Here is a 27,566-nt window from a genome sequence, read left to right as displayed (position 1 = left end):
ACGCCATCTAGTTTTAAAAGCGTTAATTGGGTCACGACCTCGGCAATTTTTCTCTTCCTTGCTATCAAGATAACTGATGTCGGGCACGAAACGCCCTTTAAGAAAGTGGGTTCGCTTTGATATAGAGCGCCAGTTGGAGTGGACGCATGCGTCTTTCAGGGTGTGCTCTCACTTAACGGTTGGACGGATGATATGGCCTCATTGTTTGATCCGTGTGTCTGTTCTGCGATGTAGTATGGTGTTGGGCAGCAGGTAAGATAATATTGGTCCAGCGAAAAAGTTTAAACAAAAATGTCCAGGCACAACCGCTACCTCTCACACCACCTTTACTCACTCAGGAACTGAAGGTTGGCAAGCTTCTGGTAAACCGCCCTTTCACTATTGCTGTTGTTAATCGTGATTCATCTGTCCCTCCTCCGAACAAAGGAGGATGTAAATTATTACCTGTCCCATCCCACGAATGTACTTAAATAACTGGTTGTGGTTAACCACATCTTAAGTGTCTTTGAGAATAGAGTCCCACTTCTGTTTCTTGTTAGGCAAGCGCTGTTGTCCTCCTGCGCTCCTGCATATTTAAAGTCCAATTTATCTTAACCGGTGTTTTTATTTCTGGGACATTGAGACGCTGAATCTCGTGGGAATGTATAACTTTATCATCTCAGGGAGACAGATGAAACTAGACGGATGACCCCGGTGCGGGATGGCGAACGTGGTATCACTGCATTTCGATCTGAATTACAAATATTTCTAACTGCTGCCTAGGTTGTTAGAAGAGTATAAATCCCCGGCAAGGAAGCAGCAATGGATCTTCACTCTGCTCATTCGATGCTAAGGTGCTGCATTTTGATCCTCACTGTCGGTGGATTTGCCCAAGGTAAAACTAGTATTTATTTCAGATTCGGTAGGAAAAGAAAAATGTTATCTGGAGAAGGGGCCAATATTTCGCCGGTAAAGAAACAAGATCTGTCTCGTTAACGATGCTGTTGGCCGCCCTCGCATGGATTTGCTCTCGGTAGTAAAGGACGGTGGCGGTCTTGCTATAATACAGTACGTTGCAATACGACTTGCAAATTCCCAGATGCGAAGTAACTTGAATTAATTCCGAGTAACACCTAAATACAGACAAGTCTGAATGCAGAATGAAATAAAGATGAATAAACTCGATTCGTGTCGATTACTGGGCTAAAGTTAATGCAACCGATACTTTTCACGTTCCTATTGAGTCTTGTATCTGTACGTGCTTAGATAGCAGAAGGACTATCGATCGCCGATGATAAGTGGTCATTTAAGTGAAGAATTGATTATAAAGTATAGTGAAGTAAGGGCAAAGATTCGATAACCTGTCCAGGAAGTTCCTTAAATCAACTTGTTTGGGCACGTTAAAACAATAATTTGAAGGAAGTATTGGAAGACCCAAAGCGCCAATTCAAGATTCAAGCAATGCAATAAATACTAATGCAGATTATTTAAGGCATTAACCAAGCTTTAAAACGCTGGACGCGACCACTGTCCATGATTTATAGCCATTAGAGGTAATTGAATCCAAGAGTGCGCTAAGAAACGTAATCAAATCGGGATCCTGTATAGCTGCAGCTTTTAAATAGAGGGAGAGTCTCTTTTGAAACTCAGCTCTTAAGATTTTGCCACAACAAATCTGGCGATTCCCCTGTTCTCTTGGAGAATCAACAAACAGGCAGAAGGCATTCTTTGAGAAAGCGAGTGGATTATGTTAAATCACCGTGGTTTTAGACAGTTTAAAACAAATAAACGAGAGAGATGGTTTGCTGTATATGGAGCATTATAGTCAGATACTGCATAGTTCTTTGTGTGGGGACAAACTGCCGCCTTGTGTCTCTGCCATGGAACGTGGTGCGCTTTGCTGCAGTTTCATTGCCCAAATGATTTGAGTTATTTCAATGTCAACACTCTAACTTGCGAAATTTATGTCTCTCATCTGAATTTATTCCTGCCGTCTGTAAATATGATCATCTCGTCATTCATAACTTTATTAAAATGAAAGAGATTGGACATGTTTATGGCCTTTTAAATGTAATATTACTCTGTGGAATCTGAAATAATTGTAGGTGTTCCTGCATTCATTCCAGCTGGACACAGACACTCGCCACTCTTTAGTTTTCACACTTAATCAATGAACTGTAGTATCAAGGACTTCCAAAAATCTAGTCCAGGTGGTTGCAACAGGAAAAGGAATCGATTGATAGAAAGGCATTTTAGAGAAGCCAGATTATAGAGGTCATCATAACACCAGTACATGACGTCCAGACACAAAATCGGGCAACCTGCCCTCTCATGCTTGCCGAAACATTCAAGGCGATCATGGCTGATATGTCCCTGAACTGAACTTTTCTTCTTTGTCAGTTCCCATAGTTCTCAATTCCCTGATATTTCAGAATATAATTTCCCTTCACTTTAAATATCTCTAGTGATCTGGTTCCAAAACCTGCCAGGGCAGAGAATTACAGAGATTGTCTTTGAGAAGAAACTTTTGAGCACCTCAGTTTTAAGTGACCTCTCTTTTACCTTGTGGCTGTGTTCCTTCAGTCAAGACTCACCAGTGGAAACTGCGTGAATTCAGAATTAGCTTGCCCATAGAAAGCAGAGGGTGGTGATCGATGGACCATAATTCTGCTCGGAGGTCAGTAACCAGTTGTGATCTGCAAGTATCTGATCTGTGACTCCTGCGTTTTGTGATTTTTTAAAAAAATATATAAATGACTTGGAGGAGGAAGTGGAAGAGTGGGTCAGTAAGCTTGCAGATGACACGAAAGTTGGTGGTTTTGTGGATACTGTAGAAGATTGTCACAGGTTGTGGATATGGCCAGTCCATCACGGGCAAAACCCTCCCCACCACTGAGTACATCTACATGGAGAGCTGTCGCAGGGAAGCCCCATCCGTCATCGAGGAATCCTACTGTCCAGTTCATGCATTCTTCTTGCTGCTGCCATCAGGAAGAAAGTACAGGAGCCCCAGGACCCACACCACCAGGTTCAGGAACAGTTATACCCCTCAACCATCCAGCCTTAGAACCAGAGGCAATAACTTTACTTGGCCCATCACTGAACTGTTCCCACACCTATGGACTCACTTTCAAGGATTCTTCATCTCATGTTCTCGATGTTTATTGCTTATTTATTTTTATTATCATTATTTTTGTATTTGCACAGTTTGTTGTCTTTAGCACATTAGTTGTTTGTCTGTCCTACTGGTGACGCCTTTCATTGACTCTGTTGTGTTTCTTGAATTTCCTGTGTATGCCTGCAAGAAACCAAAGCTTAGTGTTGTATATGGTGACGTATATGTACTTTGATAACAGATTTACTTTGAACTTCGAACTGACTATTTTAAGTATTAGAATGATATTTTACTCTAATTCTCTGGAAACTTTAATGCAGGTGATTAATTGACATCGCATCACAATTCATTCAAACTTGCTTTCCTCTACCAGCAACAGAATCCTAAATGCCCTGTGCCTGGAATTTTCTTGAATTAAATATGATAGATTTTTGTAAGAAAATGATAAAATTAAAAATGTAGATAGTTGGGAAATCAGTTCAGATATATTTCTCTAGTCAGTATACCAGAAGTAATTACAGTTCTACTATCTGCAGTATTAAATATCTTTTGTAATATACTAGAGGGAAAATGAAAGTCCATTTAAAATTGCAGAGGTGTTCCTTGTTGGGTATAGAAGCTAACACTTGGTTGATAATCAATAACTGACATTTTTTTCTATGCTTGTAGGGGCTGAGTGCCAACCTGGCTGTCATTCATTAAATGGATTCTGTGAGATCGCTGGTGAATGCAGGTACAAACTCATAATGTATTCAACTGGAGGAGAACTGACTGAACTAAGGATTTTATTTTTAACAAAAGAAAAACATTTTTTGTCCAATACTAAATTAACAAGATTTATTGTACACACATCTCAATAATAATTAAAACATTCTAATTAAAATCATACTAATATTGCTTTACCTCGATCTTGTTAAGAAAGCAATTTTTAGGCAATTCTGAAATAGTTGTTCCTTGGTAAACCATTGGTTTTGGAACTAGTCTGCTTTGATTTAAATCTTGTTAAAATTTTATTTAATTTGCATTTAACTCTAGCCATTCACTGTGGTCAAGGAGCATGATCACAACAATATAATCCATTTTTGGTAGTCTCATTGCTGAGTCCAAATCCTGTGGATTCAACCTTTTCTGAACACTATTGGTTCAGTTTCCTCATCATCCCACTCAAACCCAGGCAATGTAAATATAAAAGTCTATTTAGATTTCATTGTGCTATTTTACTGAAGAGTGTCATTGAGTCATAGAGCACTACAGCACAGAAACTGGTCCTTCAGCCCATCTAGTCCATGCTGAACTATTATTCTGCCTCGTCTCATTGACCAACACCTGGACCATAGCCCTCCATCCCCATCCTGTCCTTGTACTTAGCCAAACTTCTTTTAAATGTTGAAATTGAACCAGCATTCACCACTCCCACTGACAGCTCGTTCATATATTTTGGGGATATTTTTGTTGGTATACTGCAATGATATTTATCCCTTCTTAAATTACACTGAAATATTTACTGTATATGACCATTATCAGATTGCTGTTTGTGGCAGATGTGGCTTACAAACTGTTCGTTGCACTTCCTGCATTACAACAATGATCACACTAAAACAACATCAAGTGTAAAACTCTTTCTGAGTCTTGTGATCTTGAAAGATGTTCATGTATGTGGGTCCTACTTTTTTGAAAACTAGATACATTATCACCATAAGAATGTAAGTAATAGGAATAGGAGCAGGTCATCTGGCCCATTGAGCCTGCTCCGCCATTCAGTAAGATCATGGCTGATCTGTCCGTAAACTCAGCTTCATCTACCTGCCTTTTCTCCATAACCCGTAATTCCCTTACTATGTGAAAATCTAACTGTTTCTTAAATATATTTAGTGAGGAAGCCTCAACTGCTTCCCTGGGTAGAGAATTCCACAGGTTCACCACTCTCTGAGAAAAACAGTTTCTCCTCATCTCCATCCTAAATCTTCTCCCCTGAACCTTGAAGCAATGCCCCCTAGTTCTAGTCTCACCTACCAATGGAAACTATTTCCTACTTCTATCTTATCTATCCCTTTCAAAATTTTGTATATTTCTATAAGATCCCCTCTTATTCTTAACTCCAGAGAGTATAGTCCCAGGCGACGCAATCTCTCTTCATAGGTTAACCCCAGAATCAACCTGCTGAACCTCCTCTACACTGCCTCCAAAGTCAGTATATCCTTCCTCAAGTATGGAGACCAGAAATGCACACAGTACTCCAGGTGTGGCCTCACCAGTACCCTGTATAGTTGCAGCATGACCTCCCTGCTTTTGTATTCAATCCCTCTAGCAATGAAGGCCAACATTCTGTTAGCCTTCTTAATGACCTGTTGTACCTGCGAGCCAACTTTTTGCATTTCATGAACAAGCGTTCCCAAGTCCCTCTACACAACAGCATGCTGCAATCTTTCACTATTTAAATAAATCTGTTCTTTTATTATTCCTTCCAAAGTGGATGTTCTCACATTTACCAACATTGTATTCCATCTGCCAGACCTTGGCCCACTCACTTAACCTATCTAAATCCCTCTGCAAACTCTCCACATCCTCTGTACAATTTGCTTTTCCACTCAGTTTAGTGTCATCAGCAAATTTTGCTACGCTACACTCAGTCCCCTCTTCCAAATCATCAATGTAAATGGTAAACAGCTGTGGACCCAGCACTGACCCCTGCGGCACCCCACTCACCACTGACTGCCAACCGGAGAAACACCCATTTATACCAACTCTCTGCCTTCTATCGGTTAACCAATCCACTATCCATGCCAATACGCTTCCTCCGACTCCATGCATCCATATCTTATTTATAAGTCTCTTGTGCAGCACCTTATCGAACAGCTTCTGGAAATCCAAGTATACGACATCCACCTCTTCCCCTCTATTCACTGCACTCATTATATCCTCAAAGAACTCCAGTAAGTTTGTCAAACAGGACCTGACCTTTCTGCCAAGGGTATATTATTCAAGGAATCTTGAGAAAAATCCTTTAGGAAGATTATACCTGATGACTGATCTCTGACATTTCCTTGGCTCTTTTTGTTGAAGGTACAGCAGTTGAACAGTCATACTGTATATCTGCCAGAAGTTCATTTCCACATGCACGTTCATATGAAAATTCTCCTTGATCTTTGTTCCTTTATTTCTTTAGCATGTTCCTTACAGATGTCCCTGGAATCAACTGGCGTAAGGAGTATTTGTAGCATTGTTCCTATAAAATCACATATCATCTTGACTTGAAAATATATTGCCATTCCTTCATTAACATAAGTGCACAGCACTCCACTCCACAGCAGTGAAGGAATACCTTCACCAGAAGAACTGCAGAAGGTCAAAGAGCTGGCTTACCCTTCTCAACTCAGCAGCAAAGGGCATAAACTTTGGCCTTACCAGTGAAGACCACATCCCAAAAAGTGAGTAGAGATAAATAAAGTATTATTAGATCACTCAACTCTCCTAATTTCCACCTCATGTATAAAGTTTAGCCCTCAATTGTTCAAATGAGTATAGAATTTAGACATATTGAACTAGAATGAAAGCACTCCATGTAGACAGCTGGATATTACAATAATGTCAGGCATTTCTATACATGATCTTAGTTTCTTTACAAGGTCTATTTCTCATGGGAGGCAATCACTTTTTCTTCTCATGAGTATTTATAACTCTCATAAGTGGTAGGAGCAGATTCTGTGAATATTTTTAAAGCAGAGGTTCTCGATAGGCTACTTCAGTTAAATGAGGATGTGCTAAGCTCTATCCAAGAGATGGAAATAAGGAGAGTTGAAATATAAAAGTGATCTACTAACATTTTATTACTCAGACCAGTCATGGGTTTACTGAAAGGTTTGAAGGCCACTCCTGCTCCTAATTTGTGTGCTCACTGTTGAATTTCTGCCCCATATCTACTGAGTAGTTCCCTATGCTAAGTGACTCCTGAAAATGACAAATTTCCCAAGGAAATAGAAATAAAACCTCAGTGATGTGGCAGTTTGAATAAAAAATTGATCAGCAAGGCTAGTCAGGAAGAAAGAATCACTGTTGCTGAAATGTGTGCTCATTAGCTAAAGGATGTTCTTATGAAGAGTCAAACATGGTCTCCAACCCCCGCGCTGCTTCTTGTATTTAGTGAAATATCAGTACACTTTCAGGTATAACACTACCAAATAAAGAATAACATTGCCATTTATCACACCGTACAATTCATCTCTAAGTCATTTGACCATTAATTTTTAAAGGTTATTCTCACTGTGCATAAATCATGAGTAAGGATGTATCTAGAACAGTAGGTTGGAACCCTGCCAACCTGCCTGCAGTGCACACATTGATCGTTGATCAAAAAGGAGAGATAAAAGTAATTCTGAAACTTATGAAGGGGAATTTCAAGACCTGACCTTAATGCAGGCAAGAGACTGAAGAGAATATATGATGCAGCAGGCTCCTTGTCTTAGACATAAAATATTAAAGACATTGTACCATTTCTAAGGAGTTTATATCCCTGGCAACACACATTGTCAGAATATGATGATGCTTTTCTCTGTTGCAGGTGTAAGTCTGGTTGGCAAGGAGAGTTGTGTGATAAGTGTATCCCTTCTCCTGGCTGTTTACATGGGATGTGCACCAAACCATGGGAGTGTGTTTGTAAAGAGGGTTGGACTGGCAGTCTGTGCAACAAAGGTTAGTTCATCAATGAGATGACATTTCAATATTAAAGCAAAAGTGTGAAAAGCAGGCTATCACTTGCAAACAGCTGGCAACTGTCCAGAATCACACCTGAGCCTAAAAATAATGTGGTGCTGCAGATTTATTATTACATTTAGTACACAAGTTCTTTTTTTATTCAGACAATAGAAATAACTTGAACTACTTATGTGATATTTTCATATTGATGATTTAAGTCATACGTATTGGTACCCACTGCAGAGGCAGGAACAGGGAGGAGGTCCTAAAGAGAGAATACAAGGAGTTAGGTAGAAAGCTAAAAACCGGGACCTCTAGAGTAGTAATCTCTAGATTGCTGCCTTTGCCACGTGCCAGTGAAGGTAAGCATAGGGTGATATGGCAGATGAATTAATGGCTGAAGAATTGGAGCAGGGGGCAAAGGGACTTAGGAGTTCTCATGCGGATTCTCTAAAGTAGTGGTTGGCAACCCGTCGATTGCGATCGACTGGTCGATCTTTGAGACTTTCCCAGTAGATCCTGCCAAAAAAAGAAAAATAAATACACAAATACTGTTGAGAGATTGTTTCCGGGTTGCGGGGTTTCAGTTCTGTTCTTTCTGCCCAGTGCGCATGCGTGTAGCTCCCCCGCACTACACAGTGTAATTCAGTGGTCCCCAACCACCGGGCCACGAGGAAACGATATGAGTCAGCTGCACCTTTCCTCATTTCCTGTCCCGCCAATGTTGAACTTGAATACACGCGAGGTCATCAGTCGCCTAAACGCAGTGATACCCTCACACCAGGGATCACTGGTTGGTCTCGGGTGGCCCACGGGAAGTGCCGTTGCTACTGGCCTGGAGCGCCACCTCTAAACCTGTTTAGCACACCGAATGTCCGTGGGGATCCCGGTGCTAAAATATTCACGCACAACCTTATTCGGGCTCAGCATTTCATAAGTAGCAGAGCAGCTACCTCGCTGCGATCTACTGAAGCAAACTTTTGTCTGCTGACAGATCCTACGGGGGGGGGGGGGGCACGCATCCTGTCACACTCCTCGCTTGGTCAGTCACTCTCTCTGGACTGCGACCGCTGTGGCCCCAGTACGGGAACCTCCGGTCCTTACCTTGTCCTCTCACTCCACCCACGACCAGCCGCACCTGGCCAAAGCATCTGGCGGTGGGTGGGTGGGAGGCTGTCTAATGAGGCAATGAAGCCCTCAAAACTGCTTCAGCACCTTGAGTCCAAGCACCCTGCACTTCAAGACAAGCCCACTGAGTTTTTTCAGCGGAAAAAACATGAGCAAGTGGGACAGAAGCAAGTGCCGAGAGCTGCGAAAGCTAAATTGCGGAATAGACTGGACATAAGGAACCTGCTTCGAGTATCGCTGCATTCCCGTCGTGTTTAACACCCCCCCCCCCCCCCAACACCCTCCCATCCCCGGTCGGCCAGTCTGCAAGAATATTGTCAATATTAAAAAGAAGGGTGGATACCCCTGGTGTTTATACATTATTTCTACTTCCGGTCTTTTCTGCCCATGCGTGTAACTAATCGATCTGGGGTCGATCTCGCCTTTCACTAAGGCCGAGGTAGGGGATCTTGGGCTTAAAAAGGTTGGTGACCACTACTCTAAAGGGTAACTTACAGGTTGAGTTGCTGGTAAGGAATGCAAATGCGAGGTTAGCTGGCACTCATTTTGAAAGCACTAGAATACAAAAGCAAAGGTGTAATACTGAGGCTTTATAGGCCATTGGTCAGATAGCACTAGAATATTGTGAGCAGTTTTGGGCTCCTTATCTCAGAAAAGATGTGCTGTTATTGGAGAAGGTTGAGAGTAGGTTCATGAGACTATTTCCAGGATAAAAGGGGTAATGTATGAGCATTTGATGGCTGTGAGCCTGTAGAAGATGCTTCCTATAATGGGGGAGTCTAGGACCAGAGGCCACAGCCTCAGAACAGAGGAACATCCATTTACAAAAGAAATTAAGAAAATTTCTTTAGCCAGAGGATTGTGAATCTGTGGAATTCATTGCCACAGACCGCTGTGCAGACATGTCACTAGGGATACTTGAGGTGGAGGTTGATAGATTCTTGATTAATCAGGGTGTCAAATGTTACGGGAAGAAGGCAGGAGAATTTCTGCGCCAAAGACTACATGGCAAATATTTCTCATAAAATCATGTGGACAATTTTTCTGCCTACTTTTATTATCCTATCGATAATATTGAGTTTATGCCATGTTTGCCACATCTCAAGCTGAATTTTAGTATGAAAGCCTTTAATCTCCCTAACCTTCAAAAGTTCAGTGAAATGTAACTGATTATATATTTGTGTTTCCCAAATATTTCTTGTTGAAAAAGTGGTTATTTATGGGCTAGTTAATCTTTTGGCTAATAAAAAACTCCATAGAAGTCCTTCCTGGAATGGAACTGTGTCAATCTGATGATGTAACAACTGGACAACAAAGATTTTGGATTTTGGGTGTATCTTGGAGACTATGGAATATCACCATGAAATTTCACTATCACTAACCATTTTTATGTCACCTATATTCGCTATTTCATTTCATAATTCCAATCAGAATAACTGATGCCAAGATTAAGCAAGGCATTTTTGTTGATCCACAAATCAAACAGGTCATCAGTCAACTCAAAGAACTTCTAGTTGGTCTGGAGAAAAGCATATGGAAGGCATTCACGGAACTTGTTGACAATTTCCTTGGCAACAGCAGTGAACCAAACTATATGCAGCAGATTGACAATATGCTTCAAGCATACAAAAACATGAAGCATAACATGTCACTAAAGATTCATTTTCCACATTCCCTTTTAGACTTATTCCCTGCAAATCTTGGCAGTGTCAGTGACAGGCACTGTGAAAGATTTCACCAGGACATTAGTCATGGAGAAACTGTATTGGGGCAACTGGCATCCATCAATGCTGGGTGATTATTGTTGGATACTTAAAGCAAGAAGTCTCGGACACTGAGTACAAACGAAAATCATCAAAACATTTTTAACTTAGTTGAACTATTGCAAAGCATCAGCACTGTTATGCAATTAAACATATCATATTCAATAAAAGTAATTTCTTGTTTCACAAATTCCTACATGATACAAGTACTCTGAAATTATATTTGTGCTCAGCCTCAATGGTCTATCATAAACAAAAATTCTGAGGAAGCAACACTTATGAAAAAATTTGTTGCCTAGTGTAATCCCCCAGCTATTTGCCCTGATTACTGATGCCCTGAATACTAACTTATGTATTCAGGGCCTGATATCCATTATCATTAAAGAAGAGGGAAGCCTCTACCTTAAAGTCCTCTGGTGTGTAGTTTTATTCCAGTATATATGGAACTCTATTTGTGTGTTTCTGTGCCTTTAGATCAATGCTTTAGTAATGTCTGAAAAACCTTTCATGCAACATAAAATGAATTAACAACTAAACATTTATTTTATCAATACATTATTATTCATAACACAAAGTGTTTTCTATGTTTAATTAGTTACACTTTTTATTACAGCGTCCCATAATTGTTCCGCTGAATATCCATGTACTAATAACTCTACGTGTATAAGGAATGAAGATGGTGATTATGTGTGTAGCTGTGTAGAGGAATTCACAGGAAAAGAATGCCAATTTCGGAAAAGGCCTTGCAATGACAATGGGTAAGGGACGGATGGTGGACAATTTTCATGTTACATTGATAAGAAACTGTACATCAACTCCATATGTGGTGCATGCGCTAGATGTGAATTTGACTCATTTGATCAACTAATTGTAGCATCTTTGTTTCCGATGCAGTCCTTTTACGTTGATCGTTCTGTGTACGAGAGGGATCATCTGATACAGTCCTAAGAATTGCCTTTTCTTTCTTTAAGAGTTCTGTGTATTTTGGGTTCCAACCTGATCCTTTGCCCAGGCATTGGATTTAAATATCTTTGAAGCATGTCTTACACTGCTTGTGTTAGTGGAGTGTGAATTACATTGTGTTTTGCCAGAATTAATGGAATGCACTAAAAATATCCCATAGTAAAGATAAATCCGAAGTTGCAAAAGGTCTATTTTTAGCTGGCATTTGCTGCACAGTTACACTGGTTTGAAAATCACTCTATCGAGTCAGTTTGCACAACTGTATTCAGAAACCTCTTACAGAAATTGAAAACTAGAAACCTATTGAAACTTTCAACCCATTGTGCTTGAACTGAATGGACTCCAACTGTAGCTACAGAGTCTCATTTATTTTACGTTCCTTTCAAAGTCCCACATAGCAGATTAGTCTGGAAGGTAAGATCACATGGGATCTAGGGAGAGATAGCTAATCGGATCAATGGTAAGAAGGAATACTGATGGCCAAATGTTCTTTCTTAGACTGGAGGCTGGTAACTCGTGGTATGCCTCAGTATTAGGACATTTGTTGTTTGTTATTTGTAGAAACAATTTCTATGTACATGTTCAACCAAGGTTAGTAAGTTTGAGGACGATACTAAATTAAGTCACCTTATGTAAGTGGGCCAGGGATTGGATAATGGCCTTCAATTCAGATAAGTGTGAGGTGTTGCATTATGGGAAATCAAACCAGGCGCAGACTTGTACAGTGACTGGTAGGGCTCTGGAAAGTGTTGTGGAACCGAGGAACTAGGAATTCAAGCACATAGTTGCTGAAGGTGTTGTCTCAGGTAGATACACTGGCTTTCATCACTCAATATAGGAAATAGGATATTGTGTTGTAGTTGCACAACTCAGCGAGACCACGTTTTGTTACGAACCCTGTAACTGGGTCACTTAGCAGCAAAGATAGAGAGGTCCATTTAAGTCTGATGATACGATTTTTAACAGTATTTATTAGTAAAAATACACAAAAATAATATCAATGCAAACATACAGATAATATACGTCGTCAATACTAAATCTAAAAGTGCGGGTATAATAATAATAAGAAATAAGCTCTATCGTTGTCTAGGGGATAATGTATTTTCTGATGGAAATATAAAGTTCACTCAGTTCATGCAGGCTGCAGCCTTTGGGGACCGCTGGGTTTGCAATGGTTGGAGAGAGAGAGAGTTTTGGGAGAAAAACTTGCCGATTTTCCTTTTATGATTTCGATCCGTTGGAGTCTCGTTGGTGTGGCCGTTCACTTGTGGCCTCTCCTTTAGCTAAAGCCGTTCTTCCGTGGTGAGCCCGCCACCCTGGCAAGGGAAGGATGCATACGAGCCCCCCACCGGCTGTAGCTATTAAATGCTGTCACGGGATTTCTAGCGTTTCTCCTGGTGCGTCTAAAGGGGTTGTTCCCTAGACCCTCTTTTATCCTTACTCACGGGGTCTCAGATGTCAATCAGGTTGGGATGATGCAATCCCTCAACCAACCCACTCTGGTCGTCCCCTGAGGGGCTTCAATGAATAGTACAGTACTCAATACACAATTCCGTCTCCAAGAGACAATAGCCGTTATCAGTGGCTTTATTTCGCTGAGGCCAGGACACATTCCAAACCTTGTGGATTCTGCATGTCTCTCTCTCATTTCCTGGGTCCCAGACCCGAATTAATAGCGATCTTGCGATTCTCAAAAAGGAGGGGGCGACTTTGTACCCTTCAGCCCCTCAGAGTTGTGGCACATTCGTAACACCCCCTTCCTTCTAAGATTTTTACCACCGATAAAAATGAATTAATACAGAGTCTTACAGGATTTTCAGAATCTAACACAATACAAAAGAGTTTTTTTTCACTACAGAGTAATACAGTTATACATTCAATTCAGCATCTAAACAGTTAGCGATTACATTGTCACTTCCTTTAATATCTTAACATCTTGTACCTTAATAAATTTTTGTAGCATCAGACTCCAATTTAATAACCATCTATTTTTATTCCTTTTCTTCAGCAAACAAAAACTAAAGAATTGTGATCTTAGCTTACGTGTATATTACAAAAGTTTATGCAAATACTAATCTTTATTTTACTTTCAAACTTAACAGTCAATCTTCCATAGGGGGGTTAACTTGTATACTAGTGTGGAATAGGCTTTTGCATGCTCCTTTCATAGGAGTTATTTTATCAACAATGTGTTCCAAACTTAGACCATTTTCCGAATTTCCACACAATTCTTTAATTTTAAGCAAGTCGTTAATTTTATCTTCAGGATCATTCATGCTATTAGTTTTCAGTTTAAAATCTGCAAGCGATCCCTCTTTGTCCAAACAGCATTTCAAATTCTGCCTCTTCACAGCACACTCTTGAATAACAATAGCGTGTGGGGCACCTTTACATTCCAAATCAACCTGTAATTGATTCGCAGGCACCATGTTACCAAGCCATAGTCTCTGTAGCCTGGTTACTGCTTCTGACACCAATCCAGACTTTAAATTTTCTTCATTCAATTTAGGAACTACACTTTTCCCTTTTCCTTCAATAATAAGATTCACATCACCACCTTTTATCTCCTCACTAACTTTTAACACACCTTCGAACACAAACAACTGGGAATTCTCACTTCCCACTATTACCAAGGTTAACCCTTTCTTCACTGAACCAAGTCCATCTGACCCACAAGGACTGCATTCCTTTTCAACTGAATCAAATACCTCAGACTTTTTCTGAGCTCCATTACTAGGTTCAGTACCACGTGCATCCACATCTTGAACACACTCAAATGGGACATCTGCCTCTTCCAGGCTTTCAATACCCATACCCTTTTCAATTTCTAAGTTCCCCTGATCCTCCCAGTTCCTCTCTGGGCAACTCCCTTCCAGAGTAAACTCAACCCCGCAGGCTGAAACAACCTCATCTGCCAACCCAGCAGACTTCTTCACGGTAATAGCATCCTTTTCATCTAGGACTGCCCTCATTTCATTCTCGGGAACACATTTAATATTTTCAACTTCTTCAAACAGTTCTGCCAAACCAGACAGATCATCCATGTCCAACCCTGGACCTTTTAACAGCCTTATCTGTTTCTCATCTTTACTCTGTGCCTCTATAAATTTCCTCCTGGCTAAGGGCAGGTCTACCTCCTCTCCCTTACTCTCTTTCACTTTCCTATTCTCCATTTTACCACCCTCTAACTCCTCTTGGTACAGGGTCGGTAAAACCGTCTCGGCCAAATTGATACTGGCCAGATTTAAACTGGTCTCGTTCTCAGCTGCCTTTCTCGACATGCTGCGAGTGGTCGCGCATGCGGGATAGATCTTGGAATCTAGGGGTGGGTCCTCAACACTTACAGGCTAGCTCATCAGCTCCATGGCCGACCAAACGTCACCACCAGCTAAATTGTTACCCAGAAGGATGTCTATGTCAGTTCTCAGGAATTCTGATCGCACCCCTATTTCAACTGGTCCAGATACCAGCTCACAATTTATAACGATCCTATGCAAAGGCACCACTTCTGTCCCTTTTCCTATGCCTCTCAAAGCTACCTCTCCAGTCTGAGGACCAAAATCTAGCACTGTACTGCGAATCAATGACAGCTCAGCTCCCGTGTCTCTCCAGATCCGCACTGGAACTGGTGTGTCTCCCTCTTTCACAGACACGGTTCCTTCTGAAATACATTTGTCAGACCCTTATCGTATTCTGTCTACCTGGGGCTTTCTCGTCGATTTACTGATCACCACAATACATCCTGTAGGAACTGCTGCTTTCCATTTTCCTGTCTCCTTCCTCGGAGCAAGGCACTTAGATGCAATATGACCCACCTTTCCACAATTAAAACAGGTCAAGCCAGGACCTCTCCTGCCGTCTTGCCTTTCCTCCTCCTTAATTTTACCGCTAGCTCCCGGCTGAATCTCTGCCTCAGCCGGCGGGCTTTCTCTACCGTTCCCATGGTCTCTCTGGTAACTTTTATTTGAGGAAAACTTTGTCTTGTGGGTTAGGGCATATTCATCTGCGAACCTAGCAAATTCGGATATGGACATTCGGCTTCTCGTTCAAATACATCCGGATATCATCCGAAACACAACCTTTAAATTCCTCAATCAGAATTAACTCCCTGAGACACCAAAAATCTTCTTCTACCATTTCTGCTGCACACCAACGATCCAAGAGCACACACTACTACCTGGGGATTCATTTTCTTGTGGGCATTCACAGTAAATACAAAGAATCGTAATAGAATCGATGAAAAACCACAACCATGAATCCACCGACCAACAATGACGTCAATGACGTTCATGAAGTACTTCTTTTTCTCCTTCTTTTAAATTTCCTTCTATTAATCTGCACGTGATTGGAGCCTGTAATTTACATTTTGATAGCAACTCAGCAATATGGCACATTTGCTGCCTCCGAGGGAATTCGGCGAGATTGAGAACAGAGTGTGAGACTTAATAACAGAACAGGAAGGTATGATCGTCTCCATTATTCACCAATTAAAGCACCGAGCAAGATTGAAATTGACAAGGATGTGAGCCGAAGAGTGAGTGTCCAGCATTGTTTGCCTGTATACCTCAGCATTGTATGTGCTTGTGGTCTTGTGCTCCTGGATCAGGAGCCTCGCCACCTTTTTTGATCCCTTTGGTTTGCCATGCTAGTCAGATGTAGATGGCACAGTGGACTGCTGGGCAGTAAAGACATCAGTACTGTTACCAGGACCCCTAGCAGGATGTGACTCTGCAGTTCATATTACATGTGTTTCTGATTTCTGGTTACTAAAAAATAGCTATTTTACGCAATTTTGGTCGAGGAACTTCACAGACGTGGTTCTGTAGCCTGCAGTTTACAAGCAACGGAGAGCTAAATTGAACTGAACTAAATGGAACATCCCTAGACTGTTTCATATTTTGTGTGTTATTTGTGCTTCTTTTGTTGTTTGCAGGATTTGCTCCTTTTTTTTGCGTGTTGGGTGTTTGATGTTTTGTTTGTACAGGTTCCATGGTGTTTCTTTGTTTCATAGCTGCCTGTGGGAAGACAAATAAATGCACTTTGAATCTTTGAACCAATGTGCAAAAGACAATGATGTGCAAATACAAAAAAAAACCACAAAATAATAATTAAAAATAAATAAGCAGTAACTTTCAAGAATATGAGATGAAGAGTCCTTGAGAGTGAGTTGATCCCTGACTCTAGGATAGCCACCTTCGGCAATATAGTAGGAGACGGACTTACATAAGATCAAGAGCAGAATTAGGCCATTTGGCCCATCGGGTCTGCTCCACCATTTCATCATGGCTGATCCATTTTCCCTCTCAGCCCTAGTCTCCTGCCTTCTCCCTGTAACTCTTCATGCCCTGACTAATCAAGAATTTGTCAAACTCGGCCTGTGGCAAAAAATTCCACAGATTCACCAGTCTCTGGCCAAAGAAATTCCTCTTCATCTCTGTTCTAAAAGGCCATCCCTCTGTTTTATGGCTGTGTCCTCTGGTCTTAGACTCCCCCACCATAGGAAGCATCCACTGTACCACGGCTTTTCAACATTGAATAGGTTTCAATGAGATCCCACCTTATTCTTTTGAATTCCAGTGAGTATAGGCCCAGAGCCATCAAATGCTCTTCACATGACAAGCCTTTCAATCGCATAATCATTTTCGTGAACCTCCTTTGAACCCTCTCCAGTTTCAACGCATCCTCTCTCAGATTAGCGTCCAAAACTGCTCACAATACTCCAAGTGAGGCCTCGAGAGTGCTTTATAAAGCCTCAACATTACAGCTTTGCTTTTATATTCTGGTCCCCTTGAAATCAATGCTAATAACGCATTTGCCTTCCTCACCACCGACTCGAACCTGCAAATGAACCTTTAGGGAATCCTGCACAAGAATCCCAAGTCCCTTTGCGCCTCAAAGTTTTGAATTTTCTCTGCATTTAGAAAATAGTCTATGCTTTTATTTTTTCTGTCAAACTGCATGACCATACACTTCCTGACACTGTATTCCACCTGCCACTTCTTTACACATTCTCCTAATCTGTCCAAGTCCTTCTGTAGCATTAGGTTAAAAATAAGTGTGCAATCACAAGTCCCACAGCTAGATTCTAGTAAAGCATAAATACTGCAATGTCAGCTCTGTAGTTAAGTTTCTAGGTGCTCACTATTTTGATTTTCATTTTATAAATTTGTTGGAAATGATTCATTTCTGTTGAGTTATCATCATATTATAATATCTTGAAAGCTAGGGTGGTCTTAAGCAATGAAGAGTAAGGTTGATGACTAGCGAATTGGGATTGCCACTTCATTGCTAAGAGCTGACTATAGAGTGCTTGTCTGGGAAATGGCAGTCATTTCCACGGCTTATCTTTCTCTGCTTTCTTCACAGGTGTTTGCTGTATGCTTGTTGGCAATAGCTAAATGATCCAGACATCAAAGTTTAAGCAGCATTTGACAAGCCACCCTAAATCTAGGCAAAGAATACAGCCGGACTTGTCTGAGGCTGTTCAATCACTCTGGCAATCATTCTTTGAACATGACATCAGTGCAGTCTTTCACACTGTATACCTCAGCATTGTGTGTGCGTGTGGTCTTGTGCTCCTGGATCAGGAGCCTCGCCACCTTTTTTGATCCCTTTGGTTTGCCATGCTAGTCAGATGTAGATGGCACAGTGGACTGCTGGGCAGTAAAGACATCAGTACTGTTACCAGGACCCCTAGCAGTGGCCACATGGTGCACAAACCTCCTTTTGCTTTCTGGACATCGCGATGTTGACGTGCAGGACGTGGAAATGATATACATGCATTCAATGACACTCAGTATCATGTGGGGAACTGGAATCATCATTACAATGCCTATTTGTTCTATTGGCAGCATCCCAATGAAAGAGAATGAACTGTGGTTTCTCTTTGAATTGATATGAGGCTGGTACCTCAGTCAACAAGCAACCACATCTAGTTCTAGTCTTGAAGGATTCCAAATACCATAGCCACAGTTATATACTCCTAGGCCTGGTCTGAAGCTGCAATTGTGGCTGCAGTACGTGGCAGATTTAAGTGAAGACTTTTTGAGGTTCAGTATGGAGAAATGCTACCTGCGAATATGGTCACCCATAAAAAGTTATCTCCCTTCTTATTCCCTTTCATTTTTTTTGCAGCTGTTTTGTGCAAAAGCTGCCAAGGTCAGGCAAAATCCATTCCCCAGAAGAACCACTAATCCAAGATCAAACAAAACTATTGCTGCTAGTCTGTGACCGCCACAGGGTTGTTATTTTTGCATGATGCACCCTCAGCTCCAATTAAATGATTGTTCCAAAGAATTGAATCTCTCTCAATTAACAATAAGCAAACATACAATGAAGTATTTTTGAGCATTGCCTCAGTGAATTCAAATGGTCAGCAAAGATATGATCTCCGCCAGTCCCAAACTACAAACTGCCATGGAATAAGCAAGAATATGTAACTTACTCAATTCGCATTTACCACGCCCCCATTCATGTGACTAGTTACCATAATTGACATAATAAATGCACAACACAGAACACAAGGCAAATAGAGAACAGATACATGGCTGCTATGTTCCAGTCCCCTAATTATTATACTAGAACAATTACAACTACATGCTACTAAGACACAGGAGACATGAAATCTTAATGTCATCTTTTGGTAAGCAGTCTATCCTGGATTGTGACCTTCTCCTGCGAAACCAAGTTGTCCCTCTTGACTACATTCAGAAAAGTCTGTCTTGAACTGCTGCTGCCAAAGCTCATCCAAGTGCAAAACTGAAGTCCCTTTAACTGTTAGTTTTGGCCAAGCATAGTCTCTTCCACCACCACAGTCTCCTTTCAATGGTCCATTAACAGTCCAACCTAGCATTGTTCTGGGTCCATCATTAACACTGCAAATTACTTGCAACGGCTCCAATGCCTTAGATACATTTACCCCTGTCAACAGGTCATTTTCTGAATCAATGTTAAGCAAATAAATACACTTCAGGTGAGACCATTCCTGAAGATCTCATTGAGGAAGATGTTCCCTTGTATAGACGTTAGGCAGTTCACAACAGGTTTCGCTATCTAAGCAGCCACTTCCAATCCTGAAACAAAGTGGCTACACAACCTTCGCTTGACCCATGATGCACAGGAGAATGTGCGTTTCCCTTCATGTCAAGTTGAGCTTGTGTATGAGGCTCACAGTGCAGAATACTGCTGTACTTCCTTGATCTAGGACAGCATAAGTAACCACTGTCTTGTTAGCCTTCTTAGAATTCACCTGAACTGGAATAATAATAAGTTTGATCACCAGTCCCCATAAGACCATTAGATACCAGGGCAATACTTGCTGCTGTGCTTGCTTCTTCCACGTCTTGTTTTGAATCTGCACCCTTTTCATATGAAGTATGCAGGGATGTTTGCCAACCCATAGGTTGCATGAAAGACACTCCTTGCAATTCTTGCTGATGTGTGCCCTATACAAACAACCAAAGCTGACACCATTGTCCTTTAGGAAGGCTTACTTCCCCTTATGAACCTTTTTCATCAACTTAAAGCACGAATCATTCACCCTGGCAGAACAGGCAAACCTTTTCATTAGTTCCAGGCTCAGTTTCACTTTCCACAGTAGCCACAATAATAACAAAGCTGCCTCCTTTAAAACTTGAATGACTTCATGTTCCGGTTTTGTTCACACCTTTACTTACTGCTGGCAATGTAGCCTTGTATATTTTCCCAGGTGTGTAACAATCTTTATTTGCCTTTCACAAAGTCAAACAACATCAGCAAAATTAACTTATCGTTGTGCCTCTCTTGCAGTTCATATCCTGCTGAACTCCATTTATTTCTAAATTCATTGGGCAATTTAGTTACAACAATCTTCATATTAGCAGGCATTTTAACTCATGCATGCCTTGCACATCTTCTATGGAATTGCAACAACGTCTAAGAAAAAGACTAGTCTTGAAGAGCTTTCATGTGTTCTGATTTGATATAGGACCAAGAAAGAGCCTATTCCATGTAGGCCACACCAATAATCTGCTCATCACTAAAATGTTCCTGTAGTAAAGCTTGGGCTTTTAGATATCTTTCCTTTGGACTGGCCTGCTGGAAGCTTTTGACAAACTTTCTCCAATGTACTGTTCAAGAAAATTGAGATGGTCACCATACTCTTCAATTTTGCCTTCAGTGCTATTCTTGAAAGCCCTCATAAATTAATGATACCACAATGGATCACCATTGAAGACTGGAATCTCTCTTTTAGGCAGAGATGTAATTCATTGTTGTTGCATCAATATGCTTGCTATTTCCTTTCGCTTTCTTATGGCTTCCAGCACGACATTTAGACCTTTATCATCTGAAACATGAGTGTCATGAGCACTGTAAATCAATGCTATTAGAAGCACCTTGTGCTATTGGATATAGCATGGGTTGAGATCACCTCCTTGATGCAGGCTGAGAATGAACTACCCCTTGGGATTCAAACTCATGGCTCATAAACATTTGATTCTCAAATGTATCCACCTTGACATTGAGTATGTTGGATCTTCTCTGTTCCATGACAAAATAGGAACTCTCGCCAGAGGACTGCTCTGCCAGAGAACGTTTAGCACCCATGGCACTTGAAGCCTGTAGAACTTTAACTCTGACCAACTTGGCTGTAATTTCCTCCATCAACTTAAACTCTTCATCTTCCTTCTAAGTTTCACTTCATCTCCCCCAGGGAACTGACCTTCAACATCGCATATTTGCTTAATTTCTCTCTTAGCTTCAAGGTCACTGCTTCCAGCTTAACTCATTTTGTCTTCCAAGTGCACAAACGAAACAAAACAATGGCAGTTCAATTCAGCTTTTCAACAATGGAAGCAATATTTCAACCTGTCAGCTTTTTTTCCCCAACAGAACACTTCAGGCAAACACCGCAATACAGCTTTTCAGTCCAACCCAGCTGGACACGGCACCATTAGACCATTGAAAATTGTGTTTCAAATCCAAAACCACACAGCATGAATCAACAAAGATTCATTATTTGCTGCAAGCTACTCCAAGCTGTGGTGCTTCTAATTTCTTGTGCACATCAGGATGCTGATGTTCATTGCGTATAACTGTCGAAATCTTTACTGACAAAATATGGCGGCAAAACTAATCCAAGATCAGATAAAACAACTGTCGCTGGCCTGCGACCACCACGGGGTTGTTATTCTCGCATGATGCACCCCAGCTTCAATGAAATGATCGTTCCAAAGAGCTGAATCCTTTATTAGCAATCAGCAAACATACAATTAAGCATCGTTGAGCGTTATCTCAACGATATTAAGCGGTCAGCAAAGATATGACCTCTGCCAGTCCCAAACTACAAGTTGACACAACATAAGCAAAATATGTAACTTACTACCTTTGCTTTTACCACACCCCCGCCAATGTGACTAGTTAGCATAATAAATGTGCAAAACTGAATACGAAGCAAATAGAGAATAGATAGCTGGCTCCTACATATCTGTACCCATCCCCATACAGAACTCTATGAAGTATCAGACTCTTGTAGAATTGCAGCGACTGTATGATAACAATCAGCAGCTAAGCAGCCAGCAGTGGATGTAGTATTGACTGGGAGTGGGCTATATCCAGCTGCTGAGTGAGTATTGACCAAAGTCTCCCACACAAAATGCTGGAGGAACTCAGCAGGCCAGGCAGCAAACAGTTGACGTCTCGGGCCGAGCCCCTTCACCCTGATGCTGCCTGGCCTGCTGAATTCCTCCAGCATTTTGTGTGTGTTGCTCGCTTGGATATCCAGCATCTGCAGATTTTCTTGCGTTTGCGATTGATGAAAGTGACTTTAATAGAAGGCACTGACCAGATGTTGAGTTTAAACATGATATCATTGTTGTTAAATCAATGAAAAATCACAAACTGCCTACTCTGCATGCATTCACAGGGGCAAGCGGTGCAAAAATTAATGCCCTCACCAGTATGTCAGTCAGTGCAATTTACAGTCAGATATGCCTGCCCATTGTATGCTATTTTGTAATGGATTCAGGATCTGAGTTCTTTTGTTCACATTCTAGAACTTCATTACATAATGTTCAGATTGCCCTTGGAGTTACTGATAACAAGATCAAAAATACATTAAAGTCAAAGCCAAGTTTATTGTCATATGCACAAGTACATGTATACACAGGTATGATGAAAAACTTACAGTAGCTTCAAAGACACATAGCAAGATGTAAGCAGTATTCACAAGAAAAAGGTATTATGCACATTGTTTTACAAGAAAGAACATAATTAGAACAAACTAAGTCCATTGTAGAACAAAATGGTTATAATGTTGCTGAACTACAGTGATTAGGGTTGTGCCAGTTGGTTCAAGAAACAAATGGTTAAAGGGATGTGGCTGTTTTTGAATATGGTGGCTTGGGACTTCAGGCTTCTGCACCTCCTGCCCAATTGTAGCTGCAAAACACTGCATGGGCCAGAGATATGGATCCTCTTGAGGCAGTGGCTCCTGTAGTTAGTACCAAGGCTGGGGAGGGATGTGCCCTTGAAGTATTGGGCAGGATCCACTGCTCTCTGCTGTTCCTGTGCATTCAAAATGCCGTACCAGACTATGATGCAACCAGCCAGAATACTTTCAAAATGCACCGGCAGAAGTTTTTACGTGTTCAGTGACAAACGAAACCCCCTTAACCTTAAAAGAAAGTAAAGATAGTTTCATCACTCTTTACTTATGATTATATCTATGTGCTAGGCCCAGGACAGATCATCACCTGCCATGTTACCACCCAGGAGTTTAAAGCTGGTGACTCCTTCCACTGTCAATTCTACATAGAAGGGGACCTGTTGGCCTTCCTTCCCTTTCTTAAAGTCAAGAATAAGCTCTTTAGTTCTGCTCAAGTTGAGCAAGAGGTTTTTGTTGACATCATCTTGGTCCAGTAAGGCTACTCGTCACCACCTACGACTCATCCAACAACAATAGCATCATCAGTGAGTTTTGAGGATGATATTGAACCTGTGATTAGTCACACAGTCACGTGTGTGTATAGAGAGTGGATTAAGGGCTAAGCATGCAAGGAGAAGATGTCATTACCAATCCTCACTGATTGAGGTCTGCCTAAGGGAAGCTGAGTATCCAATTGCAGAGAGAGGTTGCGGAGGCCCTGGTTTTGAAGCTTGATGATGAGTTTGTTAAAGCGTGATTTCTAAAATGTTAAAGTCACTGGAAATAGTGGTGTACATCAGGCCATAAATATATGAGATTTTTTTTTACAATTAATCAGAAATATGGTATTTGATTGATGTACCAGGCCAAGAGGTTTTACAGTTTCTGTGGTAATAGTACAGAAGAGAGCAAGGCTAGCAGATCATCTTTTAACATTAGATTAGATATCCCTTTACCTGTTTCTGCCCCATTTGGTGAGGTCCTTTATTTCAGAAATATCAATACAGTTAAATAGAAACATAGAAAACCTACCGCACAATACAGGCCCTATGGCCCACAAGGTTGTGCCGAACATGTCCCTTAGAAATTACTAGGCTTACCTATAGCCCTCTATTTTTCTGCAAAATTATAGCTAATTAATTTACAGACAAAAACAACATTGCCTTTATAGAGGTATTCATACATCCTCATGCTTTACCATATATCAAATGACCCAGGCACAGGAAAGCTAAATTGACATTTTTTAAGGCAATAACACTATTTAAAAATAAATAATAGCATATACTATTGTTTAGATGTTAACTATGGATTTTATATGAATTAGTGTCTATGTTTCAATGCTATTCAATATCTTACTTATTTTTTGACTTCAGACCTTTTTGCCAGAATGGAGGAAGTTGCTTTGAAGATAGTAGGACTGCAGTTAAGAACTACTGCTTATGTTTGCCTGGTTTTACTGGGGACTTCTGTGAAATAAGCATCAATAATTGTAATCCAAACCCTTGTGCCAACCATGGAACCTGCGCAGATCTGGTTTCCAGCTTTAGCTGTCTTTGCCTTAAAGAATTCACTGGCAAATCCTGTGAATATAGAGTCACACCTTGCCTTAACCATCCATGTCAAAATGGAGGCACATGCCATGACCGTCCTGAGGGCGGCTTTGATTGCGTGTGTTTGCCTGATTATTTAGGAGAAATCTGCCAAGAAAGAACATTTAAGAACTTTAAGCATGACTCGAAGCAAAATATATCCAAGCATCCAAGAGCAAAATGGATCAGTCATAGCAAGTATTTTCATTCTGTGCTACATGCCTCTCATAAATCAACACCACAACAAGAAAGCGATTTGATCAGGATCACAAGGAAAGAAACCACCCATACATCCGACTCTCTGCTTAATAGCAGTCAACTGATCTGTTTTACAGTACTTGGGTTATTGACCTGTCTTGTGATCCTGGGAACTACAGGAATCATCTTCTTCTCCAGGTGTGAAATGTGGCTGGCAAATGCTAAGTATCGACATCTCCTCTGGAAGCAAAGAAGGCATTTACTCCAAGACAAAAATGAAGACCTTTCAGTTAAAATCATATCTTCAAGCATGAATAAATTTCCAAGCTATGGAAAGAATTATACATCTATCTAACTTTTTATTGTTTTGTTTGTAAATTAAATACATCTACATACTGCATCATTTAATAATGTTTTCAATTGTTACAGTGTAATGAAGTGTTTTGTTAATAATATACCATATTATTTAAATGGTTTTGATCTTTGCTATAACACATGTATACATTCATGTAAAGTGCTTGTCCAGGATTTTCAACAAAAATGGTAATTACATGACTTCTGGTCATTTTTGACCTCCCATCATTCGGTAATCAGCAGAAGGCAGGTAAGACAGAATCTTATCTGCTTACATACATATCCCTTTTAACTGTTTACATACTTGTGGTTCCAACATAATTATGTCCTGTTTTACTCTGAAAATAGTCATTTTAGTCAAAATGTGTGTCATATGATGAAATATATTTAGCCAGATACATTTAAAAAATTCTCATGTTTAAGATGTTTATGTACTTAAAGAACTTGCTATTTATTATACATAAGTCACAGTCTGGCATTATGACAGTGTTGTGACAATGTTCATTTCGCATCCCAAATACAAGAATTAAATTTAAAACTTTGACCAAATAAGCATTTTTCTTTGACTGTCACACAATGTACTCAGATGTAGTGGCTTTGAATAAAAAAAACAAATTCAAGTCTGTTAAGATAATTGTTCATTTAGTATGCTGATCAGCAAGTCTTGTTTCAAAGGTTCAGACCATAAAAATTGTTAATTCACACAATTAGCTGCAAAATGTGACAAGTGGAATTAGAAAGAAACATCTTGCAGTTGAAGTGTATTATTGATCTCTTTGGCAAATCTCAGTCAAGAAATTACAGCTGTCACGTCAGAAACTGTAGCATCTAGTTTCTTTAGTAAAAGGATCCTCATAGATTCATAGTTAGACAGCTTGGAAATAAGCCCTTTGGCCTAACACATCCATGCCTATATACACTAATCCCATTTTCCTGTGTTTGCCCCATATCCTTCTAAACCTTTTTTATCAATACACCTATCCAAGTTCTTTTAACTGATGAATTACACCTGTCCCTACCTCCTTCTGTCACAGCTTGTTCCCTCTGTGTGAAAATTCTGTTTCCTAGATTCCTTTTAAATGTTTTCATTCTGACTCAAGGTCATACGCCCTCTAGTTTTAGACATCCTAATGTATAAAATGTCTTGACTGATGAAAGCAAGCATATCATACCTGGCATCCGAAGCATAAGATGGTGAAGGGCATTGATTGTGGGCCGAAAGGCCTGTAATGTGCTGTAAATTTCTATGTTCATATCAGCATTCAGTCTACTCACTTTCTGGGAACTATGTACTTACAAAGCTAGGTCTTGCTGTGGGTAACATTCCTTTGGACCTTGACATTTACTGAGTATGTGCTGAGCTGGTGTAATACCCCACCATCCATTACTTTGCGCTTACCTGAGTTAAATTTTATCTGGCATTCCCTTTGGTTATTTTCCCGTTGATCCAGATCCTGTCCTCCTCCAAACAGCAGTTTTCAAAATACCTAAATAACTTCAAGAGAATTGATGATGTTGGCTGGATGATAAATATTGGTTTGGACTTCAGGAGTATGCTTCTGCTTGTTCTATAAATTGCCACAGGACCGCTTGTAACTAGCTGATGGGAAGATGAAAGTTCCACTTTATGCTTCATCCTAAAGACAGGATGCCTAAACATTTGATTTGGATGAAAATCAAATGCTGGCATAGAATGGGCTGACTGTTTCACAAGGCTGCTCATGGTAGTACATTAAATTTGGGCTAGGTTCTTACAAAATGATTCAAGTGTGCAGGAATGGAATCATCACTTTGTCATTCCTGCACCTTTTTATGTGGAGTGGTAGAGACAGGTTTCTAGATCTAGAAAGATTTAGAACTCTGTCAGGTTTTTAGATCTAGGTGGAAGAGAGACAGGAATTAAGCAGCCTTGAAACCATTTAAAAGGGGCTCTATCTTGTTAAAGGGAGATATACTGGAGCAAAAAGTAGAAGATATTCTCAAAGGCCTAGGATATCTTCTGGACAAAACAGTCATGATCTCTCATGATGTGTCAAAGGTGTGCAGGCGGGGAACAAGAAGAAGCTGTATCACTAATGCATATTAAAGGAGGTCATATAAGAGGTCAATGCATGAAGGATTAAGAGCATGACTGCCAGTACCAAAATACTGTATATTCAATTGTCTTTTCAGGGCTGTCATAGCAAGACATCCATGTCACCATGTTTGCACAAGACTCTCACACCTTAGACTCATATCTTACATGCAGCATGCCAGCTATTCAGCCATGAAAGATGCATTCTCCAAATGTATCAGAAGACTATTGCTGACAATCCAGTTGACCTTAATTAAAGAGATCAAACATATCCCCTGTCATAGCAAAAAGACAAGTCCCCGTCTTC

At 40.6% G+C, this 27,566-nt stretch overlaps 1 protein-coding gene across 3 annotated transcripts; it reads left to right on the top strand.

Moving 5' to 3' along the window:
- Positions 1-25,805, top strand: dlk1 (delta like non-canonical Notch ligand 1). Of its 3 annotated transcripts, none has more exons than XM_073039656.1 (6): positions 1-252; positions 763-874; positions 3,764-3,827; positions 7,653-7,783; positions 11,291-11,435; positions 24,418-25,805. In XM_073039656.1, the coding sequence occupies exons 2-6, from the start codon at positions 802-804 to the stop codon at positions 25,184-25,186; spliced, it is 1,182 nt and encodes a 393-aa protein (XP_072895757.1). In that variant the 5' UTR covers positions 1-252; positions 763-801; the 3' UTR covers positions 25,187-25,805. The 3 variants fall into 3 exon arrangements, with proteins under 3 accessions (XP_072895757.1, XP_072895758.1, XP_072895759.1); XM_073039657.1 differs by having other exon boundaries at positions 663-874; XM_073039658.1 differs by lacking the exon at positions 763-874 and having other exon boundaries at positions 2-252.
- The last annotated feature ends 1,761 nt before the right edge of the window (positions 25,806-27,566 follow it).

Source organism: Hemitrygon akajei, chromosome 3, assembly GCF_048418815.1.
Source record: "Hemitrygon akajei chromosome 3, sHemAka1.3, whole genome shotgun sequence".
NCBI classification, from domain to species: Eukaryota; Metazoa; Chordata; class Chondrichthyes; order Myliobatiformes; family Dasyatidae; genus Hemitrygon; species Hemitrygon akajei.
The sequence above is the reverse complement of the archived record's forward strand: the minus strand, read 5'-3'. Positions and strand labels throughout refer to the sequence as shown.